This window comes from Accipiter gentilis, chromosome 11 (genome assembly GCF_929443795.1).
Source record: "Accipiter gentilis chromosome 11, bAccGen1.1, whole genome shotgun sequence".
NCBI lineage: Eukaryota > Metazoa > Chordata > Aves > Accipitriformes > Accipitridae > Astur > Astur gentilis.
In genome coordinates this window covers 22526372-22551836 of record NC_064890.1, presented here as the reverse complement: position 1 = coordinate 22551836, position 25465 = coordinate 22526372, and the positions used below count along the sequence as shown (strand labels likewise).

Genomic DNA, 25465 nt, shown 5'->3' with positions numbered 1-25465 from the left:
CATATTATTAAAAAAACCTCAGCAGCTAGGCTACCGTCCTGAAGTGTGCTAGATTTGAACTCAAACCTTCTGGGACTGAGAAATGTTTAGATTTTGGCTCTTCTATATCCTTGATCAGTGCTCTAATAAAGCTTTAGGACACAAAGTGTCTATAATACCAAAGTGCAAAAGGAGGCACTTCCTATTAAGGGTTTTTTTTACAAGTCTTAAGAATAAAGACAGAGGGAACCTTGGTAGAAGCAGGATAGTATATAATTTGCTATCATCTGTTCTTCAGGGATGAAGTAATAAAAATGTCAAACACCAGACAAATGTTGATTAAAATATAGGTAAGGTGTAGTGAGGAACAAGGAATAAGAGAAATTGGTTATCAAGAAATTATTTTCAAGAATTATTATCAAGAATTAGAGTCCCATTTGAGGAGGGAGCCTAAGAGATAGTGCCCATATAAGTTTCACATTCATAGATGCTTCTACATAAATGATAGTTTTCAAAAAACACGGCATGGGTCTATTATACTGTCCAGATTTTCATGGGAATGTTAGCCTAGTGGGGGTTCTGTAACCTGACATAATAAAAACAATGGATGAACACTGTAATTCCAGGATATAAATTGTGTAGGAACAGTAGATTGTGCTAATTTAGACATGATTTTAAAAAAGCTTACTGTCAAATAAAGTAAATAACAATAAGGTTGTTGCCTGCTGAACTTAATAACAGCTATTACAGAAACTGTCTGGACTGAAACAGTGCTCCTGTACAGAAAGACTATACTGTTAGAGCAGTGCTACTAACCACTTTATTCAGAAGGTGACACAGGTGTGCTAAGAAATACCAGAAACAGTAAGAGAGAAGAAAACTTCGTAAGTGAGCAACATCAGTCATTTCTATGGAAACTGGAGGAGTGTTACCTCAGGGCTTGATGCAGAAACTGAATTTGTAAACACTACAAATGACTGTTGCTTGGAGCAAGTAATCACAGACCCCATAGAAAGAGAAAGAACTCTTGGTCCCTTTTCAGGCAGCCACTCAAAAATCTGCTCTTCTGTAGTGACACAAGTGCAACATCTGAAAAAAATGTGCTATGCTATTGTATAAGTAAAAAAGGAAGTATGCAAAATGAGTAAGTCTCCAAAAGGAAATTAAAAGGAGCAGTTGAAAGGATACAAGCTTTCCAGGCACAAGGAGCTTCTTTAGAAGTAATGTAGGGAAAACTCATAACAGTACATATATAAGATATCCCCCAAAATGCCACCTGTAAGAAAACATCTTTTTGCAGCTCCCAATGCAACATTTTTAAGAAAGGTCAATACCATCCTTTTTTAACCAAAGATGAGAAGGAAGCCTCCTAAAAAGTCTATGGAGCTGACTAGTAATGGAGAAATCTATAGAACTGACTAGTAATGGAGGTATGAATGGACAGCTTTTGCTCAAGGACCCTAATGACACAGTAAAAAAATGAAATGCTTGCTTGCTTGCAGTGGAGTTCATTACAGGGAACCTACTGAAGGGTGAGGTGGAGGAATTGTCTCAGATCTAAGTTTAAAACAAATATCTGAAACAGTAATCAAACAGTATTCTACAGGGCCCCATAAATTGCAGTTGAAGTTGAAAAACTACTAACTGTGGTGTGTGCTGAACTGGCTTGCTTGCAGTAGAGAGACTGGTAAATGTTAAACTAAGGAGGGTCAAAATGGCTTTTTGGGATAGCGACGTCATGCTTCTGATGTTTCAGTCAACATCAGAATGCTATTGTGTAAAAGATCCTTGATCTGCTCACTCCCAAATATTGTGTGTGGGACCCCTATCTTACAAAAGGGTATAGTAAAAACGAAGAGGTATATTCTTAATCTTAGAAAAAATAAGGGACATAAGTTAGAAATCAATAAAATTGTAACTGTTTTGGCAAAGGTGAGATGAGAATGGATATTCTCTATTTTTTCTAGAGCAAGAACAAGGGGGGAACCCAACTGAACTATTTGGAAGCAGTTTTAAAATCAAAACAAAGCAAATAAACATAGTTTAATTGTGTAACTCATTGCCACAAGAAGTTTTGAAAACCAAAAGGATAAATAGATGCAAAAAGTTGTTATACAAATTCGTGTAAGAAGGGTCCAGAAAAGGCTATTAAAACCAGTGATGTCCACAAGGCTTTCAGTTCAGAAAATCCATAAGATCCAGGGCATTGGAACTTGGCAGCATATAGGTTAAAATAATCCATGGAAGTAGCACATTTAACTTCTTTCTTATTTTTCCTAAGCATATGCTACTGATGCTGTTGGGCACAGGAGAGTGGACTGGGCAGATCTTTGATCTGATATATTTTTATGTATAGATGATGAAATTTAATTGTTATTTTTTAAACTAAAATAATTAAATAACAATTTGTTCAGTGCTGTGATTGATACTTCCAAAAATAAAGTCTTTTTGGAAAATTGACAAACTGGACTCACATGAAAGTATCTAAAATACAAGTGTACTAGATACATTGGCAGAGTAGACATTGTCTTTCACCTGTTTATTTAAAAAAATACTGGTAAAGCCAGATCCTAGCAGATGGTATTAATTCTGTGTTCCCTACTTTAACCGATGTAAGAAGTTTTGCAGGAGCACTGAGGACTTGGGTTCTGGCACTGTCCTGCTGAAGGATATCTCTCTTAGTTGTGAGCAAGCCCTCCCTATGGAGGAATAACTCCCTATTCCACCTATGGGCATAACACACCACATATAGCCTCCATATGAACCACAGTGTGGTTTTGGAATACTTGTTCCTTGTGAAGGATAGTGGGTCTATGCAAGGTAGCACCCACAAAGGCACTCCTGGGCATTTTGTTACGTTAACAGGTATTGAGGTGTTGTGACTCACTCGTACCCTGCTTTCAGAGCTGGTGGTGTTGAGCTTCTTTGGCAAAGCATGCATACTTCCCAAGTGTGTTGAAAATCCAAAAGCTGGAGGTAGGCTATAGAACAAGAGGCTTCTGTTGATACAATTAAATAATAAGTGAAAAAAGTTCACGGCACAGATTTCTAGGGTAAAAGAATCTGTTTTTCCTGATGATGAAAACCAAGAAACCAGTCTTCCAAGACTCCCCACCTCAGCAAAGCTGTTTTTCTTTTTATTCAATGCATTAGAAAACCAGGAAAATAAATAGACATAAGAATGCATTTGGATTCCAGTAAGCCTGCCTGCCTGGTACATCACTCTAGAAACAAAATTCCTATTTATACAGAGAATTTACAGAAAAGACATTTGCTAAAACTGATCTAAAGCTGACATGATGAAATCCAGAAGGAAAAGCCTTTTACTATGATTGTCAGAAATTCACGTTTCCCATTTTTCACTACGGAACATAAGAAATTAGTTGAACATGCTTTATTTTTCCCACAACTAGCAATTTTCTGTCTTTGGAAAGTTTTAGAGGGAGGAGCTCAGAGGTGCTGTGGGAGGGACTAAAATTCATATTAAAGTTTTGGCATGAGAGGGAGAATTGTCAGAGTAGAAGATTTCTTCTGAGGTTTTGCTTTTTTTTGTTTTTCAATTTAGGATGATAAGTATTCATGCTCAGATTCTTCTAATAATTCTTTTTTGGAAGTCTGATTGTCAGATTATTCCCAGGATTGAAGAATGTGGACTTTCATGTTCTCAGGTAATCTTTTACTTGTTCCTATTTACTATTTATTAATATAGTAGTTGTATGCTGCCAAAATAATTGTAAGAAAAGCAAGAAAGCAAAAATGGAAAAATATTTCAGCTGTCCTGAACATTCACTTTATATTCCTGTCATTCTGAGTTAAGTATCCAAAGTGACAAAGATGACTGTTAGGAAGGGAACAGAGAAAATGCATCTTACACTATTTCCAACTGCTGTTGTTTGTACCTTTTTTAATCTGTCTTTTTTATTTGAACAAAATTATTTAGTTCATATTCATTACTTTGGAGAGTCAGTTTTTACAACAGCAGTGGTGCCAAAGAGATGAGGGAGGGAGGAACGGGAGGTTTCAGAAATAGCTAATTATGTTAGGAATATGTGAAACACTGACTTTCCTGTGAATAAATGAATTAAGCTTGAGAAAGAGTAAAACCTGTTTTTCATTTCATGGGATGAATGTAACTGCAGTATTAAATTTAATGACTTATGTATGTGCATAAAAGTGGAGTGTGAACCATACCATCTCTTTAACAGCTTTGAATTTTGTGTGTTTCCAAGTATGCCCACAAAGGGGCAGTATGGAGATATTCCGCTTCTGTTGGCATTCTGAAACTGTAAGAATAGAGTAAATTGAAAGATAGATTAAAAAAGGATAAAAAATAGGGAATCTGACTTTCAGTCTTAGTAGAGGATGATACCTATGTACTTGCTACAGAGAAGTGAAACTGATGGCATGAAAGAATTTGGTTGTCTGTACAGACTTCTGCTTGAAGATGTCAGTGTTTATGACAGGCAATAAGACATACTAAAGATTGTCTAAATGTGGTGGTACTGCCCAGATATTAAGTTAGTATATGTTACAGCAATTTATTCTATATTTTATACATATCTTAGAAAATAACATGAATAAAGATGCTTATAAAATACTAGATTGGGCACCCTCCCCCCCCCCCCCCCCCCCCCCCCCAGTATTCCTGCATTCAAATTCTGTAGTCTCTATCCACTTAGACAATGTTTTTAGAATAATAAAATGTAGTCATAAGAGATTAACCTCTAGATGTACCTGAACACTTTTCAAGAATTTTTATGTACTTATGTTTATGAATGCAAACACACATGTATTTTAAATAATTTATGCTCCTTGGTCTGCTGCAATGAGAGTTTAAAATAGAAATGATTTACTCTTCTGATTTATCCCTCCAAAGAGTGCATGACTTTCAGACTCAGCATGTAAAAACAATAGCAACCTTTTTCGGTGAGATTCAGTCTAGGGGATAAGACTTACCTCTGGGGACCTTAAAGGACATCTTTCTTTGTCATATCTTAGGTATGACAGAGAAAGAAGATGACCGATTCGCTAGATGCATAAGGTATAGACACAACCCTGAGGTTTGGTAGACTGGATCCCTTTCTTTGCCTTCAAGCGTTTGTCTTACAAGTTTTCCAATACTGAACGTTTGATAACTGACCAAAGTGTATTATTTTTTTTTTATTTACAGGGGAAATGCATTGTTTCCAGTATAATGGAATCAATCAATCATTTGTGATGTTAAAGATAGGATTCAGTTCGTGTTCTCTATGCACTGTTTCTGCTAGATGTATTCAGTAGAATCTTGAATGCATTAATGACTTTTTAGGACAAAAATGTTTTCTCACTGGGAACAATAATGATCTCAACAGGACAAATTACTGCCAGCATAGCATTTTCAATCTAGTGCAAAGCATTTTAGCTACATGAACTTTAGAGTCTCATGACTAGCTTGCTAGAGAAAACTCTTTCTTTCTTTTCCTTTGGAAGTAACTTCAATTTCCCTGCATAACCAACCACAGATTGTGGCCTCAATCCCATTCCTACCTGAGTTACTTTAAAAGGAAGCAGTTTATCTTCTCCATAATTTATAACTCTATGGTCTTTATAGGGGCACTAACCAGGGTTCACAATTTGTCTTTGTCTATGTGCAATATATGTGTTCTGCCTTCTGCTATAGCACATCAGATCACAAAGATTTTTTCTAGCAATTTGCTTAATGTGATAATGACATATTGTAGCTTTAAAACTATCAGAAGTTTTCTGTAGCTGCTATTGCTACAAGTGAATATTATAGAAAATTATTTTTTTCTTTATGAAGTTTTCCCATAAGTATGTATAGTGGATTTCTCTTCTGCAGAGCCAACCCTGAGGTTATATGGTTCTTCATAAAGCAATAGGGGAATGAAAAGTAATTAATTTGCATTTTTCTGCATTCTTCAGACTATGGGTATTGTCAGAAGCTTTTGAGCAGGTTTAATAACTGAAACTGTTGAGTTTGACCAGCACACTAAATTTTAAGGTGGCAATGTCCCTTGAATATTTGTAAGCTGTTTTGACCTCTTTGGGTACTCCTTATCATAGTAAAGCATTGGTTGTACTTTAAATGGAAATAGTGACATAACAATTTTATGTAACATAATAGTGTTTTGAGGTGTGTGACTTAAAAACCCTTCACACTGAACTGTTTAGATTTTGGATCATATTACAACTTTATGAATCATTCTTAGTTTACCATGAATATTGAGCAAGATGTCCTTGCATTGCCTTATATAAGGCAATATCCAGGTTTCATTACTGTACCACAAACTGTACTTCTGTTCAGTACAGGAAAGGGAAAAAAACCAAAAGAACATTGGATGTTATGAAAGCATTACATAAAAATTTAAACAGCAAGAAAATATAGAATTGTGGGTTAAGTGATGGCAAAGGAACAATCAAGTTTTTATTATGTATTATGACTTATTTCTCCTTTCTTACTTCAATGGCATGGCTTTAGAGCTTGAGTGATATTCTGGTATTCAAAGGTTAAATACAATGGGCTTGGTCTCCATGCTTCACCCAATAGCAAACAAAGTTATCAACCAAGTTTCCCTGTGAAAGCATAGGGGAATCCCAGCCTGCAATTGAAATTGGGTTTGTGCCCTACTCATTTTACGATCCATATTGTTTGCAGGCTGTACACAAAGAAACAGGCTTATGCCAAATTTGACTCAACAGCTGGTAAGGATCAAGAGCACTGCATTTAAAAAAAACTCTCCAGAAAACTATGAAATAGTGTTTGTATTGTCTGCCATTAAATGTAATGATGTTTCCAAAGTCCATGGATAAAGAAGGAAACCCTAAACTGAATCTGGGATTTCCCTGCAATTATAAAGGCTATTGGCAGCAAATTCTTGATATAGTTGCTGCATGTTCATGCTATTCATAGTCGAAGTATGTGGTGTTTCTTTACTAGATATTTATGCCATGGATCCATCCATTCTTGCTGAATAATACACACTGCAAAACCAGTGATATCATACAGCCCTTAGGCCACTAACTCAGCTGAAATAAATTGGCTTTCTTTGTTCATTATTAAGGAAAGCAATTCATATTTTAAAAGTGATCCCAAGTCTCTAAAAAATGGACGTGATAATCTAGGTGGCCTAATTCTGTTGTTCTCTAAAATCTGTTTGAAAAACTAGTATTAGACATGGAAAATATCTAAAGAGGCTGATCAGACACCTGGCTTCCTCAGAATGAGTGAGAGAGAGAGTGTGAAGTCCCAACATAAGCAGATGATTCACCACAGACTTTTTTTGTGTATGCATTGATATACCTGATAACTGGAGGAGATGCACAAAAATATAAAACATATCCCCTGCTAATAGTTGCTGAGATGCAGTACAATCTATGAGAGCATGCCCTAGATAGAATGCCTTCGTTTTGCATCCCTGCCTGTCATTGTCTCACCTGTGTGGCCCTATTCAAGTAATTTCCTTTCTCCAGTTTTCACAAGTACAAAATAGTGCTGACCTTCCTGTGTGATGTGTCTTAATTATGCTTTTTAATTAAGTGCTTTGAATACTATAATTAAGTATTAAGTACTCATTAGTCAAAGCAGTCATACTTAAGGGGCTCAATCATGTTGAGTCACTGTATTAGAGTGATATTAACCCATTTGCTTAGATACCCCTGCTTGCCTTCTCTGCTGGTAGTCAGGAGAGCTGCAGTTTAGCGTTTAGGTGACTTATCTCTTGGACTGTATTTTACATTTACTCTTAGGGTCAAAAATAGCTTGGCAATGATGAGACACTTAGCTTCCATGTTTCCTGCTGTGTACTATGCCACTGGTTGGGTGCCATCCCATTTCCTCACCCCCTGAGAAGAAAACAGCCAGTGATAGGTACAAGCAGGGACTTACAAAACTCTCCAGTGTTCCTCATTATTAGAGCATCTACCACCACATCTTTCAGGAGAGGTGGAGATGGAGAAAGCTCTGCAATTCAGAACTTGCAGAAAATGAAATGGTACCTCTTGGGTTTTTTTTTCTTTCCCATTTCTCCCTTCCTCAAGAACTCTGGAAAAAGGTTGCAAGGTCTGGAAGGAGATAAGCCACTCAAGCAGCAAGAGCAGTGGCACTACAGACAGTCGTGAAAGTTGGGGGCACAAAATTAACAGATGTTGGAACTGGACACAACAAGATGTCCTGCAACTGAAACACAAGGCAGTGCTAGAAGCTTCACCACCTTGAGACATCAACATAAGTATGTGCAATCCGTACCCGTAGCAGGAGGTAGATATTATAAAAAAAAATTAAATAATAAATATATAAGCAAGCTCAGCAGGAGATGGAAGCAGCTGACCTTTATTATTGGCAGCGAATTTTAGCACACAAATCTTTCTCAGCCTTCATCTTAGGGAGGGAAGGTATCCTTCAGCTCCATTTGGACCCAAAGCTCAGTGGTGAATATTGAGATTTGGGAGCAGGTGCTTTCCACAGTTGCAGAATATTGCTGTCTGACTGACTGCTTTGCAGGTGGAACGCCTATGCATGGGAGAGAACCAGGGGATGATCAAAAATGAGAAGGAACAAAAAGAGGTTTTAAAAGACTTCTTTCTAAGGATAGTTTCGGATACTCTCTTGGCTTTTTGGCTCAGCATTGAGAAGCTAGGCCTCACTCCCAGATAGGTAGGTAATTTGGACCTAAAAAAGGAGTTTCCTTCTATGTCTCATTGAAAATCATTTGATTTCTGGGACCTATGAATTCCTATGCACCATGCTGTGGCTACCAGGCTGTTCAAACCAGGAACCCACATTTGAAGTTCTATGTAATGCCTTACCATCATAGCTGGAAGAGATACCTAGGTTTTGTATATCAACTCTGGCACAGATGTTTTCAGTGTAGTTTTCATACTCTCAGGGAAATATTTTTCCTTGTAAAACTTTTTTTTCTGATTTTGTTAACATTTATGGGCTGTTTTTGAAAACCAGGAAATTATTTGCCACCTTAAAAACACAAACCAGAAAATATATACCAAACAGCACTGTGTTGCTGAGGAAGTTTCAGACCAGCTCTGAACTACTTGGCTAGGAATGATCACAGAACCGGTAAATTCATGTATACTCAGATGTGATATGGACACATTGTAGCCCTGACCCTGCCTTCACAACTGTAGGAATTCACTGGGCCAGAATTTTCTGAGGTCATGAATAAGCTGGAAAATCACAGTAACTAATGCTGAGCACTGGAATAGATTGCCTGTGGAGCTTATAGAGATCTCCGCACATGCTAAGAAACTATCTCTCACATATGTCTCAGATAAAGGTCATTCTTCCTAAGGCAGAAATGTAGAGTAGAGGGTATCTTGAGTTCTTTTCTAACCCTAATAGCTCTGCTTTCATTCATCATTTTCTCTTTTGTGGGATCTAAAGATGGTCTTTCAAGTCAGATTTAACTTAGTCCTTTGGAACAGCCAACAGTCAAAACCTGTCTTGCTGTATTGCATATCCTGCCCTTTAAGCACGCAAAATATGGGACTCACCACAAAAACTGTATGGGATGTACAATCTCATTCAGGAAGTGTCTATGCAAAAATGAAGAGAGTTTTAGTTTTACTTTTCAAGTTATCTGTGGCTCTTTCTCTTGCAAGAAAATGTTTCAACTTAGTTGCTTTGAATATGTGTGGTAAATCTCAATAATTTCTGGAAAACTGATTTTCTTGCAGTTGCCTCTACTTGCCTGCATATTTTCAGAAAGTATGAATCATATAAACAATATTTTAGAGTACTAGATGTGCATTCATTGTCTTTTCTTGGAAAAACTTTGAGGAAATAGAATTTATTGCAGTTAATACATTTCACTGTCTCCAGTTTTGTTTTTCCCTTTCATCCCTACATATGCAAACTTCCTTGATCTTTTTCCCGCTTCCTCATCTCCCTGACCTGCTGTTCTTCCTTCCATGACTGCAATGACAGTTTTCTCTATTACTTTTGAAATTTTGATATCTTTGTATTGTAATTTTTCCCCATTTGTGGTGTGGGGTTTTTTTGTTTTTGTTTTTTTTTTTTTTTTTAATTTATTTTTGCAATTCTCATTATAGTATCATGCTTCATGCTTAGTTTTGGTCAGTAGTATGTGTTCTTTTAATTTTCCCCCCTCATTTTCAATATATTCAGTTTATATATGATATAATAGAATAATTTTTACAGCATGGTCACATCTGTGTAACCATTCAGTCTGCCTTTGTAGCTTAGTTTCTCTTCCACTTAGGGGAAAAAAACACATGCACTTTTTAGGGGAATGTGTGGCATAGGTGGTTTTCAGTGAGTAAAGGCTATCATGAAAAATGAGACATAGGGTTAAGCAACATATGAAGGTACTGAACACTGATGGGTTTATTAAGCTGAGGCCATGCGCAGGAATTATTGCTGCCTCTAGGGACAGCAGCATGATTGGGAGAGTCCGGTGAAACAATGCTGCTCTTGTACTGTTGGTAGAATCCTGCCTCTTTGGAAGCCCTTCTTTTGGACCTCTGCCTCTTTTAATTGGACTGTGCTAACTTTAGCAAATATAGTACGTGGAAGATACACAAGATAAAGCCAAACTATATGATTATTACATAGTTTGTTTTTTTGTTTTTCTCCCCCACCCCAAACCCCCACAAAATTATGAGTTAACAGTAAAAAGAGAAATAGACCATGTGATGATTTTTCGAGTACTTATTTTTTATTTTATATGATTTATTATTCCTTAGTATTTCCAAATTTATTCATAACTAGCTTCTATATCAGTTATCTCAAACTGCAAATGTTTCAGCTAGAATGCACAATATAGATATTTTCAGTAGGGCTTTTCTACATGACAAATTTTGAACGTTTTTTAATTTTTCATTTTTTGTTTTTCAATTTTTCACACTGCTAGCTCTTTCAGGGAAAGGTGTTTTTGGCTTTTGTTGCACTTGATAGGAGAGGAAAGGCATGGGGATTCTGGTATATGCAGGGATTCTGGTATAAGATTTCTGATGTAGGATTAAGACTTTCAGATGCCATAATAATACAAATATGAATAGTTAGGAAATAACCCTGTCTCTCAAAAATTTTCAAGTATACAGCTGCAAAAAAAAGGTTTTCATCTACATGTACTAAGAAGATTTTCCTCATTTTGCTGTGGCTAGAGTGTTTCTGTAACTCAAGCAAGCACAATTAGAGCTAGTCAGGCATCTTTGTCATTAAATCTTTAATGGAAGCAGTTCCTTAACTGATACTGTGGCACCGGGAAGGAATGCAGTGGCCTCTCAGGATTGCCATCCGAGACTACTCTACCACTGCTTCTAGCATGGCCTGAGGGATCATTTGTATGACCTTACATCCTTACACAACAACATAACAAGCTAAGGCTGGAATAAAACCAAAGTCAACATTTAAAAATGTTTCTCAGCAGAAAGAGCTATAATCAGGGGTAGTTCCAAGTTTATTTAGGTTTGAAATTTTTCTCTGTGTAAGGAGAAGAGGGAGAAACACCATTTTTATGGGAGCTACAAAAAACAGAAACACGTGCTCCTGCTTTTCTCTTCATGGCTTTGAAAGGTGTCTCAGCCCTGACACATGGCCTCCAAAGTCTTGAAACCGTTATAAGAAATTATTGCCAAGTGTGCTTCGTTGTTCTAAATTTTAGTATGACTTTATGATCCACGCTGGCAGCGTTGGGATTAGCAAGTTCATTTTTGTTTTTAAGCCCTTCCGCCCCCAACATCTCAGGATAGTATCTGTGCAACATTCTTGCATTCTATGACCCTGCTCCTTTCCTATGGTTCCAGGTTATTAAATACAGATTAAATGGAGATCATGAGAAAGCATTAGTGACTTGTCAGGGCAGCATGAGAAACCTGCATGCTCAGCATGGTGCTGCCTCAACTTAGGCAAGAGAAAAAGTTACGCACTGGGTTAGACTGATCTTCACTGGCTAAAGTCCAGGCACCTGAGTTATGAACCAGAGTTTGATGTTCTCCCTTTAGAGTAGCTGCTGAGAGCCACTCTTCCAAAGTTTCAATTTCTGGTTTTTTTCCTTGTGACTGCTTAAAATAAAATGTAAGTAAGTGGCCTTTGAAGTAGGAAACAGATCTCCCATTTGAATGGTGAAAGCACTCAGGTTTAAAAATTACACTGCATCTTGCCTGTCCTTCTCTCAGATCATCACTCTTTCATTTCCTCTCTAAACAATATCACTGCTTTGACAGGGGGCATGGGAAACCCTCTCATTTACTGGGCAGTGTGGCAAACGGATAATTTAGGGTTATGACTGTTTCAGTGTAATGAGGATGTTGAACCTGGCTGTCCCTTGAGGTTAGGACTTGAAAGCTAGAGCATAAAAGCTGGAATATGCCCATATTCTGCTTTCCTCTTCTAATATTTCCAGTTTGAAAGAAGCTAGGCTTGAGCTTTGTTAGTTTGATCTCTGTTACTATTAAATTTTCTCCAGCCACCTGCTATGCTGGGGGACGCAGGTGTCTCACAGGTGAGCTTTGGCATGAGCTGGATGTCATTCTAGCTTTGTTCTGGTCATGAACTAAACACCAAACTACATGCATCTAGGGAACTTTCAGATCAGAAAGGGAGGTGCCTAATAAGCTTAGGTTCCTCCAGTTTTAGGTGGCAATTAATAGGGTATTATGGTATCATGGTGTTTGGCTGAGATTACCACAGTTTGCTTAAATCATGTTTCAGGTACATAAATCCTCTTTTAGATTTGGCTGACTTAATCTTATTTTGCAAAAAAGCTGAAGTTTGTATAGTTGTATTGGGTCTGTGTGGCAGGGTTTCGGTAGCGGGGGTGGGGGGGGCTACAAGGGTGGCTTCTGTTAGAAGCTGCTAGAAGCTTTCCCTATGTCCAATAGAGCCAATGCCAGCCAGCTCCAAGATGGACTCGCTGCTGGCCAAGGCCAAGCCAGTCAGCAACAATGGTAGCGCCTCTGGGAGAACAGATTTAAGAATGGGGAAAAAAACCCTGTTGCACAACAGCAGCTGGGAGAAAGGAGTGAGAATATGAGAGAGAAACAGCCCTGCAGACCCCCAGGTCAGTGAAGGAGGGGGAGGAGATGCTCCAGGTGCCGGAGCAGAGATTCCCTGCAGCCCGTGGTGGAGACCCTGGTGAGGCAGGCTGTCCCGCTGCAGCTCCTGCAGGTCCACAGTGGAGCAGATCTCCACCTGCAGCCCGTGGAGGACCCCACACCAGAGCAGGGGGATGCCTGAAGGAGGCTGTGACCCCGTGGGAAGCCCATGCTGGAGCAGGCTCCTGGCAGGACCTGTGGGCCCATGGAGAGAGAGGAGTCCATGCTCGAGCAGGTTTTCTGGCAGGACTTGTGACCCTGTGGGAAGGACCCCACACTGGAGCAGGGGAAGAGTGTGAGGAGTTCTCCCCCTGAGGAGGAAGGAGCGGCAGAGACAACGTGTGATGAATTGACCGCACCCCCATTCCCTGTCCCCCTTTGTCACTGGGGGGAGGAGGCAGAGAAAATCGGGAGACTCAGGAGTGGAGTTGAGCCCAGGAAGAAGGGAGGAGTGGGGGAAGGTGTTTTAAGATTTAGTTTTTATTTCTCATCATCCTGCTCTGATTTTGACCGGTAAAAAATTAAATTACTTTTCCCCAAGTTGAGTCTGTTTTGCCAGTGATGATAATTGGTGAGTGATCTCTCCCTGTCCTTATCTTGACCAATGAGCCTTTCATTATATTTTCTCTCCCCTGTCCAGCTGAGGAGGGAGAATGATGTAGCATCTTTGGTGGGCACCTGGTGTCCAGCCAGGGTCAAACCCTCACAATAGGCAAAAAGTTTTTCCCCACTTGCATGTGATTCAAAGTTCATTCGAATCAGTGGAAAGAGTTTCACTCAACCATAATCCTCCACAATGTGTGAATGTAAGCAGGATGGCATTTATCACTCATAAAAGTCACAGTGTACAGTGGAGCAGTGTTCTGCTCCTGGAACTGACTCTAACATGAGCAAAATGAGTAGTTGCCTAGAGCAAGACGGTGAGGGCTTCACCATCTATGCCAGAGCACTGGAAAGCCAGGCCTGCAATATATTGCCTCTTTTGCTGAGCTGTAGTGTTAGGATGTGTGAGAAGACAGTAACTGGAATAGAAAAAGTTCTTCTGGCCACGAGAAAAATAAGTATTTCCAAAAGAAAAAAACAACTGCCTCCAGCAGCAGCAGGAGGAGCAATTCTATCCTGGAGGGTGTCTTCTTGTAATGTTTACTTCAGTTCTTGGTGGTTTTTTTTCTTTTTCCTTCTCTGTGGCAATCTCACTTCCCATTGGTTCCAGTCACCTCTGAGGCTGCAAGTCTCAGTGCTGTCAGTGCTGCTGAGGGATCTTGACTAAGTTTTTCTTGTAGCCTCTTCTGTGCTACAGAGATCATTATACCTAACCTCAAAGCATGGGGTATCTGTGGTTGTCTGGAGAGCTTGTGGAATCTATGTCCTCCGGTTTTTCAAGAAATGGCTAAAGTAATGGCTGACTTGATCTGTTGTTGGTGAAAGTAGTCCTTCTAGCAGGAGGCTGAACTTGGCTACCTCCAGAGACCCCTTCTGCCCTAAATTTCTTTGATTCCATTTTTTCATCCTCTGTATGAGATCTCCAGTCATTCGTTGAAATAACTATTAATGCTGTGTTAGAATGTCCCTGTCTCATTGTTAGACTAGAAGTGCTGATTTGGTAGATTAGTTGTCCTTTCAAGTAGCTGAGTGGTCTGAAATTTTTGACACTCTATGCATGGGATGATGCTGATTTATACCAGCTGAGGGTATGGCATTCAAAGTGCATTTTAATTTTACTTTGTCTATTGTATGCAATTCTGTTTTGTTAACAACTTGTATTAATATTTTAGGAAACATGACATCAAAATGATTGACTATTTTTTTTGTTTTATTTTATTTTTTGGGGGGTTTATTTCTTAAATAAAGAAGCTAAAGCATACTGTTGCTTCAAGCAAATTCTGCTTCTCGTCCTGGAGTTGAAGCATACAATAGAACAAGCAGCTTTTATTTCAGATTGTCATAACTCCCTTTGGTCCAATAAATTTGAAAGCAAGTGGTTTGTATGTAGATCCTTTTTGTATCACAGCATTATTTTTACATACAATTCACTTAAAAAAAAAAAAATACAACGGGGGAATATTCTTCCCAGTGGTGAGATTTCAAAGCAATACTGTTTTGACATCCACTTATAGGGCAAATGCATGTCACTGCAAAGAGTTCCCAGAAATATAATTACTGTGCTGCCAACTCTTTCACTTGTTCTGTAAAAGGGATACAGCTATGCAGCCACAGTAATGGTCAGAAGATGTTATATGCCACATGCAGTCCGGCTAAAATATGGGAACAGGATTCCTCTGCATCAGTACAGTGCAGGAGGAAATACATACTGACCTGAAGACAGAAATCTCTGTTATACCTGAATAGTAGCATGTAAACAGAAGGACAAAAATCTAAGGGGCCTGAGAGTCTTGTGTTAGTCATGTGCTCCAGTTGTCCTGGTTTCAGCTGGGATAGAGTTAACTGTCTTCCTAGTAGCTGGTACAGTGCTGTGTTTTGAGTTCAGTATGAGAAGAATGTTGATAACACACTGATGTTGTCAGTTGTTGCTCAGTAGTGTTTAGACTAAAGTCAAGGATTTTTCAGCTTCTGATGCCCAGCCAGCGAGAAAGCTGGAGGGGCTCAAGAAGTTGGGAGGGGACACAGCCAGGGCAGCTGACGCAAAGTGGTCAACGGAGTATTCCATACTGTGTGACGTCACATCCAGTATAGGAACTGGGTGGAGTGGGGGCAGGGGGATCGCCACTCGGGGACTAATGGGGCATCGGTCAGCAGGTGGTAAGCAATTGCATTGTGCATCACTTGTATATTCCAATCCTTTTATTATTACTATTGTCATTTTATTAGTGTTATCATTATCATTATTAGTTTCTTCTTTTCTATTCTATTAAACCGTTCTTATCTCAACCCACGAGTTTTACTTTTTTTCCCGATTTTCTCCCCCATCCCACTGGGTGGGGGGGAAGTGAGTGAGCGGCTGCGTGGTGCTTAGTTGCTGGCTGGGGTTAAACCACGACACCAGTATTACTGAAGTCCTGCTAGACTGTAATGGAAGTGTTGGCCTTGTAAGAAACAGCAGGTTGTGGAGGACAGTGTCCATACATTCATGTATACATATGAAATGGTAAATGGTGCAGGAAACAAAAATTGGTAAAAGGCTATACTTTAGACCACTGTGTAGCCTTACTGAAGATTGTCCAATAATCTTCAATAAACCAAATAATCTCTTACCTGTTATTGATTGTCAGTTTACTGTTTAGTTGAGAGCACATTAACATGGTGTTTATACAGGCAGATGTTGCCTTGCTCTGTTGGACACAAGCCAGCTCTCATCCGAAAAGTGTGTGGCCTCGTTAACACTGTGCTGAGCCTGAGCTTAATATCCCACTTCTCAGTAGTACTTATCCTCTTAGGTTCAGCAATGCACTAATGTGATGCGATGTTTTTTCTTCAGCTTGGAATACACCCAGAGAGACTTGGAGTTGGGTAATGCATAGGCATGACTCAGATGTTTTGTTTTTAGCATTCTGTAAAAAAAAAATCAAGCAATGTCCAGGTGCTTTTGTAAAAGCGGTAGTTCAGAGTAGTCCAAAATAATGCTTTGCTCTAAGTTCAGGTGCCTATTTCTTTTCTGCATGGATAACAGTCCAGATGTTTCCTTCTGTGATTGCTTAGCTGAATCCCTTGCACGCTGTTCACATGTATCTGATCACCACATTGTCAGAAGTTGAAGAACAACATTGTGGTTTGCCAAAAATTAAAAAGGATCATCAGTAAGAGTTTTACCTTTGCAATGAATATAATTACACATGACATCAAAACCAATACAGATGGTCCTTCTGAGAAAAGGTCTTTTGGAGACACTGTATCAACAGTACTATGAATTTTTAACAGTTATAAATTTTCATAGTATGAGTATTAATCATTATAATTCCTCTGGTTCTCAGTAAATACAGCCACAATTTTATTCAATTTCCAAGTGTGTTCTGTAGGCCTATTATTTTTCCTTTTCACCCATTTCCAATAACATGCTTTTTTGTATAAATACTTGACCTCTGCTTCCTTACATTTGGTAAGATAAATACAGTAGTGATCTTTATAAGAATAGAATGAGAAAAATTGTGTGAGGTTCCAATCCCCACCAGCATCAAGGACATGTAAAGTGCAAAGCCATTATCTCCTTCGCCTGTGAAAATAGCTCTGGAAAAAGCTAAAGCATACTCAGTTGTTTCCAGCTGTGAAATTCTCCCTAGACGGTTTCTGGGACTGTATGTCTCTGTGAAAGAAATTAGTCATTTGTTGATAGTCTGAGGAGCTCATGATACAGCTCTGAATCCTCTCTGTTTCCATCCAAAGTTCTTAAATTGTATAGTTCCATATCACTTTGACTGTGGCTGTCCACTGCTCAAAGACCTTTTTCTTTATGGAAGTGATTGAGATCACAGCATTGTCAAGTTTTTCACTAGAGGCCATGAGACACCATTTAGGACTCTTATGACCCCGCATCTGTAGGCTCTTCCTTCCATGAATTGAATGGGGTGAGCAGATGGAGACCAGAAGGCTGCTGCTGGGTTATTTACAGAGAAAGGGGTAAGTAGGTCCCTCTCTGTATTGGAGGATATGACATGATTGTGCTGCTCCCAATTGAGACAAAGAATATCACCACTTTACAAGGCACCAAATATACCTTAGTGGGAAATTGTCTTCAGAACTGTGTGTGGTTCTGGTCACTCCATTTGGACAGATGCATTAAACTAGAAATAGCTGCTGAGAAGGGTGATGGTAAGAAGGAAAGCCAGTTTTATTAGGGAGGAATAAAAGAACTTGGCTTTTATAGTCTCGCAAAAAGCTGAGAAAAAGTGTATTACTGGTTGTAGGTAAATGGAAATTAAATTCCAGTGTGGAAAGCATCTATTTAAGTGAAAAGATAACGGGCACAATCAAAAGTCAATACAAGCTAACCATTATTGTGTTTATGTTAGAAATCAAAAGATTTGATGCTGGCAGAGAACAGGGCTTCTGGATTAGTCTTGGCCGTCGGAGCAGTGCACATGAAAGGCTGACTGATTTTAAAATGAATCTTCACCAGTTTTTGAAAGGGATTAGATGATGTGGTACCTATGGTTATCAGGGGACTAGACCCCGTGATCTGGGAGATCTTTTCTAATTGTGTGCAGAATAAGATGGATTTGTGCCTCAACTGGGAATCAAAAATAACATGATTAAATTCATCATCTTTATCAGCCTTTTGGCTACAATTTGAGCACTTTCCCTGTGTTGTAAGAATACGTACAGTCCCATGCTTAATTTTAATGGTGGTCAAAGAACAAAAATTGCTGGAATAGAGGGAAACATCAGAATATGGTCCTGTTCCTTTTTCTCTGCCCTCTCTGAAAGTTGAACCTAAAGTAGGAATGTGGGTAATAGCACTGCCACTGGGGATCTCTCAAAAGGGGGAAAAACTCTTTACTTTATATTCACTGACTTTAATGTAAGTACCTTAATGAATGAATGTTAAGTGTCTGACAACCTGGTCCCAATTAAAGAATACATTTTAAGGCATTTTCAGGCATATTACTATTACTTATGGAGTTGTGGAAGAGCTGCCACCAATTCTTCTATGAACGAGGTGCAACAGAGCTAACAGGTAGACTGTGAAACCAAATTTGCCTCAGACTCTTTCCTGCATGACAGAACATTCAGGGAAAAATTTCCACAAATCTGTGCTTGATTCAGTGCCTGGAGATATGAGAGGAAATGGGAAGCAGATCTAATCTTTGTTTCTTTTCCTTGGCAATTTTAGTTCATGAAAATACTCTCTGTTCCCCGAAATCCAAGTCTTCCTCTGCTGATCTCACTTTCTTCTCTCTACAGTCTTTAAACAAAACAATGTGATATTACAATTGGCTTAGATTGAGAAGAAGTTGCTGTGCTAGCTAAAAAGTTGGCACCACACCTTCTATTCAGAATGCTGCACGTTGGTGGTGTCTGTTCAGATAACCTCTAGCTACAGTTGAGTAATACCACAAACGGGGAAAACCCTAGGGAAATAGGAAAATCCCTAACTGTTTGTGCATTGTGTAAGTATATTTTGCTTAGGCTCTTTGCCCAAGCAGATCTGAATCAAAGATGCTCTCTGTATAGGAGTAAAATGTACTATCGTGTTCAGGATCTTATTTTTGCATAAAAGACACCCATGGCATTTGTGAAAGGGGAAGAAAATTTCCATTCTGGTTTTAGTGTGGTATGTTTTTCTATTGCATTCATCACTGAAAATTCCTGAAAACAAAAGATATAGAAAGTGGGAGAGGAACTTGGTTAATTTATTTGAGTTCTTTGAGACAAACAATCTGTTTGACTATTTTGCAAAATGATTATAAAAGAAAATACCACCCCCTCCCCTTGGTATTGTAAAATAAAAAGAGACACTGAAAATAAGGAATTGAGCTATGACCAAATGCTCGCTGTAACTGGCAAGTGTTTATGCAAATGTTTGATTATTTATGTAAACCTTCCCAACAAATCCTCACTCAGAAAAAAACAAGTGCCCAAGAATGACAAAACATCTTCCTACCAGAACAAAAAATCACTGATAGATATGTTTCTTTTTTCCCAAGGAGAAGATGAGAAAATAAATGCAAGACGGTACTGGAAAGTGCTCAGATGCAATAGTGAAAAACGATAATTAATTAGGATAGACTAGAAGGTATAGGAGGATTTCTGCATCATCCCACAGTCCCACAGAAGTGGGTGGGGTTTTTTTCATTTTTGTAACTTAAGATAATTTGTTTACATACAGTTTGCTTTTTTCCAGTGTCATAACAGGGGCTCCAGAGCACTGGCCTTCTTTAAGTAAAAGGCTGAATCCTCTGTGTTTTGTGAGAATTTTGTCATTTACTTCAATGTAATTTTTGCAGCATGATTGCAACCAGAAAGAATGGTTAGAGAAGTTAGTTTAAAGATGACGGTCTAAGAAATTTTGACTGACAATTGGGAACTTCTCAAGCCACCTAACCAAAATATTTTCAATAGTCTGGCTGCAAAATGGGAAGTTAAAAATACGGAAGTAATTTGCTAAATTAATAACTTCATGAGAGACTAATTTCTTCCAGTAAGCAGTGGCTCAGCAATCACTTGATCCAACAGTTAGGTTTGCTTACCAAGAAAGCTAGCTCCCTAACTCACTCACTCAATTTTTTTGCAGTAATTTTGTATATTTGTCTGTTCCACTCCCTAAAGACATGGAGAACCTCAAGTAAAGAGACTGAACTCAAATTGTCCTTCTGCATATTCCTGCAGGGTTTGATTCAAAATAATTCAAAATCAGGGCTTTGAAACAGCAGTTAAAATTCCAGTAGTTTTATATGAGCTGGCATGTTCCACTTCTATTGGTTTAGTGTTGCACTGAATTATTCAGAAAGCTATAGTCTTTTTTCTATTGATGAATGTGCATTGGGAGAATCAGCAAACTACCAGTGAAGCTTTTTTTTTGGGGGGGGAGCAGAAATAATTAATAAATGACAAATATTTCTATGAACATGTTACAGCAGAAATGGGGCCTCATCAGTTACATTTTTCAGTCCTTGAGGGGAATTTGAATAGTTTATGAAGCAATTGAAATAGAAGTACCTTAGTTTTAGAACAGTTATGTAAAGAAGTTTAATTTCCTTTACAGAATCATAGCATAGTTTGGGTTGGAAGGGACCTTTAAAGGTCATCTAGTCCCCCCTCCCCTGCAGTGACCAGGGACATCTTCAACTAGATCAGGTTGCTCAGAGCCCTGTCCAGCCTGGCCTTGAATGTTTCCAGGGATGGGGCATCCACAGCCTCTCTGGGCAACCTGTTCCCCTGTTTCACCACCCTCATTGTAAAAAATGCCTTCCTTATGTCCAGTCTAAATGTACCCTCTTTTGGTTTAAAACCATTACTTCTTGTCCTATTGCAACAGGCCCTACTTCTTTGAGTGTTGATGTAGTATTGTGTAGAAACAGCCAAAGTAGTATCTTTAACAATGTCACAAGTAATTTTTGTAATCTTCAGTCTATGAAAGTATATGACCATCTCTGTCTTATTATAAAAAGTGGTTTAAAATACCACCTTTTGTGCATCTGCACTTTTATGAGTCATAGTAACAAATGGCCAATTGTAAAAGATGACAGCTTAGCTCCAGAAGTGATTATTAAAAATAAAAGTGCCAAAAGGATAAAGGAATGAGAACTAATACAGTTTGGATACTGGTCACTGGTTTTCTAAAGGCCTTCTTTAAAAACAAGCTTATCTAGCTACAAACTTAAAAGCAGCAATGAAGGACAGAAAACACACTTCTCGGGCACTCTAGGCAGCTGCCACAGGGTAGCTAACATGCTGTCATTTCTCACCTGCAGCAATAATATGATTTTGCTCTACAGCTATGTTTATGAGGAGGACAGAATTACCTGTGGACAAAAGCCTTGTGGAAGACCAAGCAATAGTTATTTTATTATGTGCTAATGCTTACCCAGGCTGCAGTCTCTGTGTTTGTCTACAACTGGAGAACTTCCAAACGTCCACTGAGAGAATTTGCTGGCTCTAAAACTCATAGATTGTTGGCTTATTGACAAGATCCTAAAACGTTTTAAGAAGACTGAAAGCTGCCAGTCTGTTTGAGAGCAGAGGAGACAAGGTGGTGCCTGCTTCTTTTGTGGGTGTGACAAAAGCATCTCTGTGAATGAGACGCTGATTTTAAAGGAAAGCAAAGGAGAACATATATGCTGTATACAGAGGAATATTGGTATAAGTGCTATGTCAGAAACTTGAATGCCAGAACAGCATATAACGGTATTTGCTGGCTAAGTAATGGTCTTTCTTTAGAATGTCATGCATAGTCGTCGAAGTAAGATTTGTTATTTTTATACTGTACAGAATTTTAGTGTGTGGTTAAGTGTTTATTTTACTGGGAAAATAGATATAGTCTGTCTGAAAGATAGCTGGAAACTTGTTAAAATCTCAGTGTCAGGTTCACTATGCCTCCTTAGAAAAACACTTTCCCATTTGAACATGGTAAGTACTGTGCCAGAGTAACTTCATCTTCAGGATTCTGAGCCAGATAATTCTCAGAAATAAAAAGGCAAGTCTTATTTCTAAACTTAATTTGTGATTATTGTAATATTTCCTTCCATTGGCCTAGTGTGATCTTCTAAAAATTATATAATATTCAGTAGTGTTCTAGATGTCTTCCACTAAAAAATCACTTGGGTTTTTTGCCCTGGTATGAAGCAGTCCATTGTAAAGTTTGACAAAACAATAAATAAGCTATTGGTCAGTGTGAATGGTAGTACTTGATAAAATGATGTCTGTATTTGATGGAACCGTAGTACTTATAACAATTGCAGCTCAGTAGAAATACATGAAAATAAGGCTAATGGTGATCTTGTGTCCCCATATGTATCAGGCTGTCATATGCAGTAGTGATGTGCATTTTCACTGTATTTTAAAATCTCTTTTTTTGTCTTGAAAATTATTTCTGTTGTGGACTGTGAATATGTTTACTTGTTTAAGGTATGTTTATATTTGTGTACAATGATAAAGCAATATTTATTTTTATTGTTACCTCAGCTTTTATAATATTTTTGTTTCTGTTTGCAGGGGATTCATTGTAAAAGCAAACCTTCCAGTGAGTATATGTCATTCATATTTTTACTACATTTGTTTTTGAAAAGTAAACATAACTTATTGCACATAATATATCCACTTTCCTGGTGACACCAGGTCACTGTCATGACAGTATTTACCACCAGTTTGTGGTAATGTACAAAACATTGGAAATTGGTAGGCTCTGATAAATAATAGGTTAATAATGACTGTGCATTGTTGCTTTATAATTTTCCTTACCATAGATGGTAACTGGGAGAATTGCTTAGTCATTTCACATGTTTTTATTGCTTCTACTTATTATTATTGCCTACAGTAATAACATAGGCTCTTGAATTACCTGAACTCTGAAGCCTCCATCAATCACTCCTCCAGTGCACACAGTCACTTGACAGGGAAGTACGAGGCAGCTGCCTTGCAGGCAGTGCCCTCTGAGAGGACAGTCCTAGCTGGAGGTCCAGCTCTGAGCACTCCTTGTCTCCAGAGTGCCTTTCCTGGATCTGTGTGGCAGAGTCCACAGACAGGGAGCAACCGCAATCCTGAGCCACAAGCATGTGAGATGCTGATGCTATGGTGTGGGCCGTGAGCCGAACATCAGCTGTGATGATTCTTGCTCTGAAAGCATGGTATTTATAGGACACATGTTGAGGTGGAGAGAAAGAGCAAAGCTGTGGAAGGGATGCAGTTGAAAGTCCCATCTGAAAAAGTCTCTAGTCTTCTGCTGATGAGCAGAGCGAACCATCAGTGGCTGGTTCAAGGATTGTGAATGAATCTTTTTAGGATTAAGCAGCTAAGCTGCTAGTTATACAAACTGTGGAAGATGGAAGAAGAAACAGGGGCGTTGCCATTTGCTCTGCCTAGATGAAGCATGCCTTCATGCCCTCAGGCAACACAGGCTGAGGAAACCAAACCCTTCAACCCTAGTCTCAAAGGGAAGGACACCTGCAATACTGTTGGTTATGAGTTAAAAATCTGTGCTGGGTATTACACAAATGCAGATCTAGATAGTGGAGACTCACTGCAGGTACCACGAGGTGGTGATTCATTCAGCCCATTTTAGGACAAGGTGATTTATGTGCTGGGAGGGAGGCGACAGGGCTTCTCCCTCTCTGTTGACTGCCAGAGGTGCTTAGTTGATGGACATAAGCTTAAACTAGATGTTTAGCTTTTAACTGGATATAGACATTGGGCACTGAAGAGTTTGTAAACTGAAGATCCTTATCTTTCAAGACTATGTATATGAAGCAGAGCTGGTTGTAGATTTTCAGTGCTGCCTGAAAATGACTTATCAGCTATCTTTAATACAAGTAGAATGACTCAGCCTTATAGGGGTGATGAAAAAACATTTTTTTTAGTCTTCATCCTAATTTACTTGTGCAACAGTGGGTGTATACTAATTTCCATACTTCCTTTTCTATAGTCATTCTTTTTATTATTTATTATTTGAGGTAAAATTACCTTAAAAGACCTTAACTGTATAATAGAGCACGTTTGCAATAGTCATTGCTTTTAGCTGCAACAAACAGATGACACGATTTCCTAGAATTTGCAGCTATCAGCTCAGTAGTATTTGGCAACATAGCTTTGACTCTGCCTTCTCCCTCCTGCTCTTCTAGACTATTAGTAGTACATAAGGGCTGCTGTAGTATTTGAAATGCACTGTAATATATCCAGACATTGTTATCAATATATCAGTGATTTAAAAAAAGCCTTACATTCTCAGAAAATGTATTTGGCACGGTATATCACCACGTTGTCCCATGTCCTTGGAAGTTTGAAATATTTTCTGAACATACAACTGTGAAACTGGTCTAATTTACTGTGCATTGCAATCTATTGTGAAAGAGAGGCTGCCAGTCTGAAATTTAATCAATTTCATAATTGGTGTAAGTACTTTTAAGTAGCGAATTTTGGTATATATTAACTGAAGTGCACCATGTGGTTATCTTAGGAGAGCATATCTAGTTTGTTTATGAATTTTGTTGAATCATCATAATGCACAGATGCAGCAGATACTGTGGTAAATCATATGCAAATAGGTTTGAAATGCTACTGTAATTTATACTCATGGAATGATGCTCCAGTGAAGCAATTTTAGTGTGCTTTAGATATGCTTAAAAATTTAGCACTGCCAGTATACTAGGTATTTCAGATTCTTACAGTTCTTGTAGGGAAGAAATACCAGAAAAAAGACACCCAGACAGTTAGGATCTTCTGTTAGGTGTTGGCCTGGACCTCTTATTAATGGATTTTCTCTGCCATTTTTTTTTTCTGTTCTCCAATTTCACCTTCTTGCCTGAGGCTTCAAATTATCCATCTAATAATTTCTATTGCGTATTCATTGCTTAGCTCTGGCTTCTATTATCCAAGTGTACATAAGGTGTGTTTTGCTGTTGTGACAGTTCTGGGTTGATTGCTGCATCATCAGATAAAAAAATAATCTGCTGTGGTTGAGCTGATGGCAAAAGTACAAGGAAAGTGTCTACATGCTGAATAATAAGCCTTGGCTTCTCTATGCCTGGGCTTATATGTGTCCATAATTAAGGAATCTTTTATTACAGCAACAATCCCTCTCTCATATAGGGCTAATTACAGTTATAATTCATAAATGTAAAATTCAGGCAACATTTACTCATCAGATGGTTTGTGTAGCAAGATGTATCTTTATGTCTTCTGAGGTGTAGATCAAACTGCTCGTGAGAAAAGGAAAGAGGTGTGTGTTCCAGAGAAAACTAACGGGGGGGATTAAAAGATGATAAGGTAGGAGTTTACTGAAGAATTAGTCAGAAATGAGTCTCATACT

The 25465-nt window shown here is 38.6% G+C and overlaps 1 protein-coding gene across 4 annotated transcripts in view; it reads left to right on the top strand.

Annotated features, from left to right (window-relative positions):
- The first annotated feature begins 3508 nt into the window (after window positions 1–3508).
- Window positions 3509–25465, top strand: part of IL17REL (interleukin 17 receptor E like) — a 47627-nt gene continuing 25670 nt past the window's right edge. For 3 of the 4 annotated variants that reach the window (XM_049814492.1, XM_049814493.1, XM_049814491.1), the window contains exons 1-2: window positions 3509–3647; window positions 22657–22684. In XM_049814492.1, coding sequence (XP_049670449.1) covers window positions 3546–3647; window positions 22657–22684 — 130 coding nt within the window. In that variant the 5' untranslated portion in view covers window positions 3509–3545. The remainder of the gene's footprint in view (window positions 3648–22656; window positions 22685–25465) is intronic. The other variant, XM_049814494.1, reaches the window with a different exon arrangement.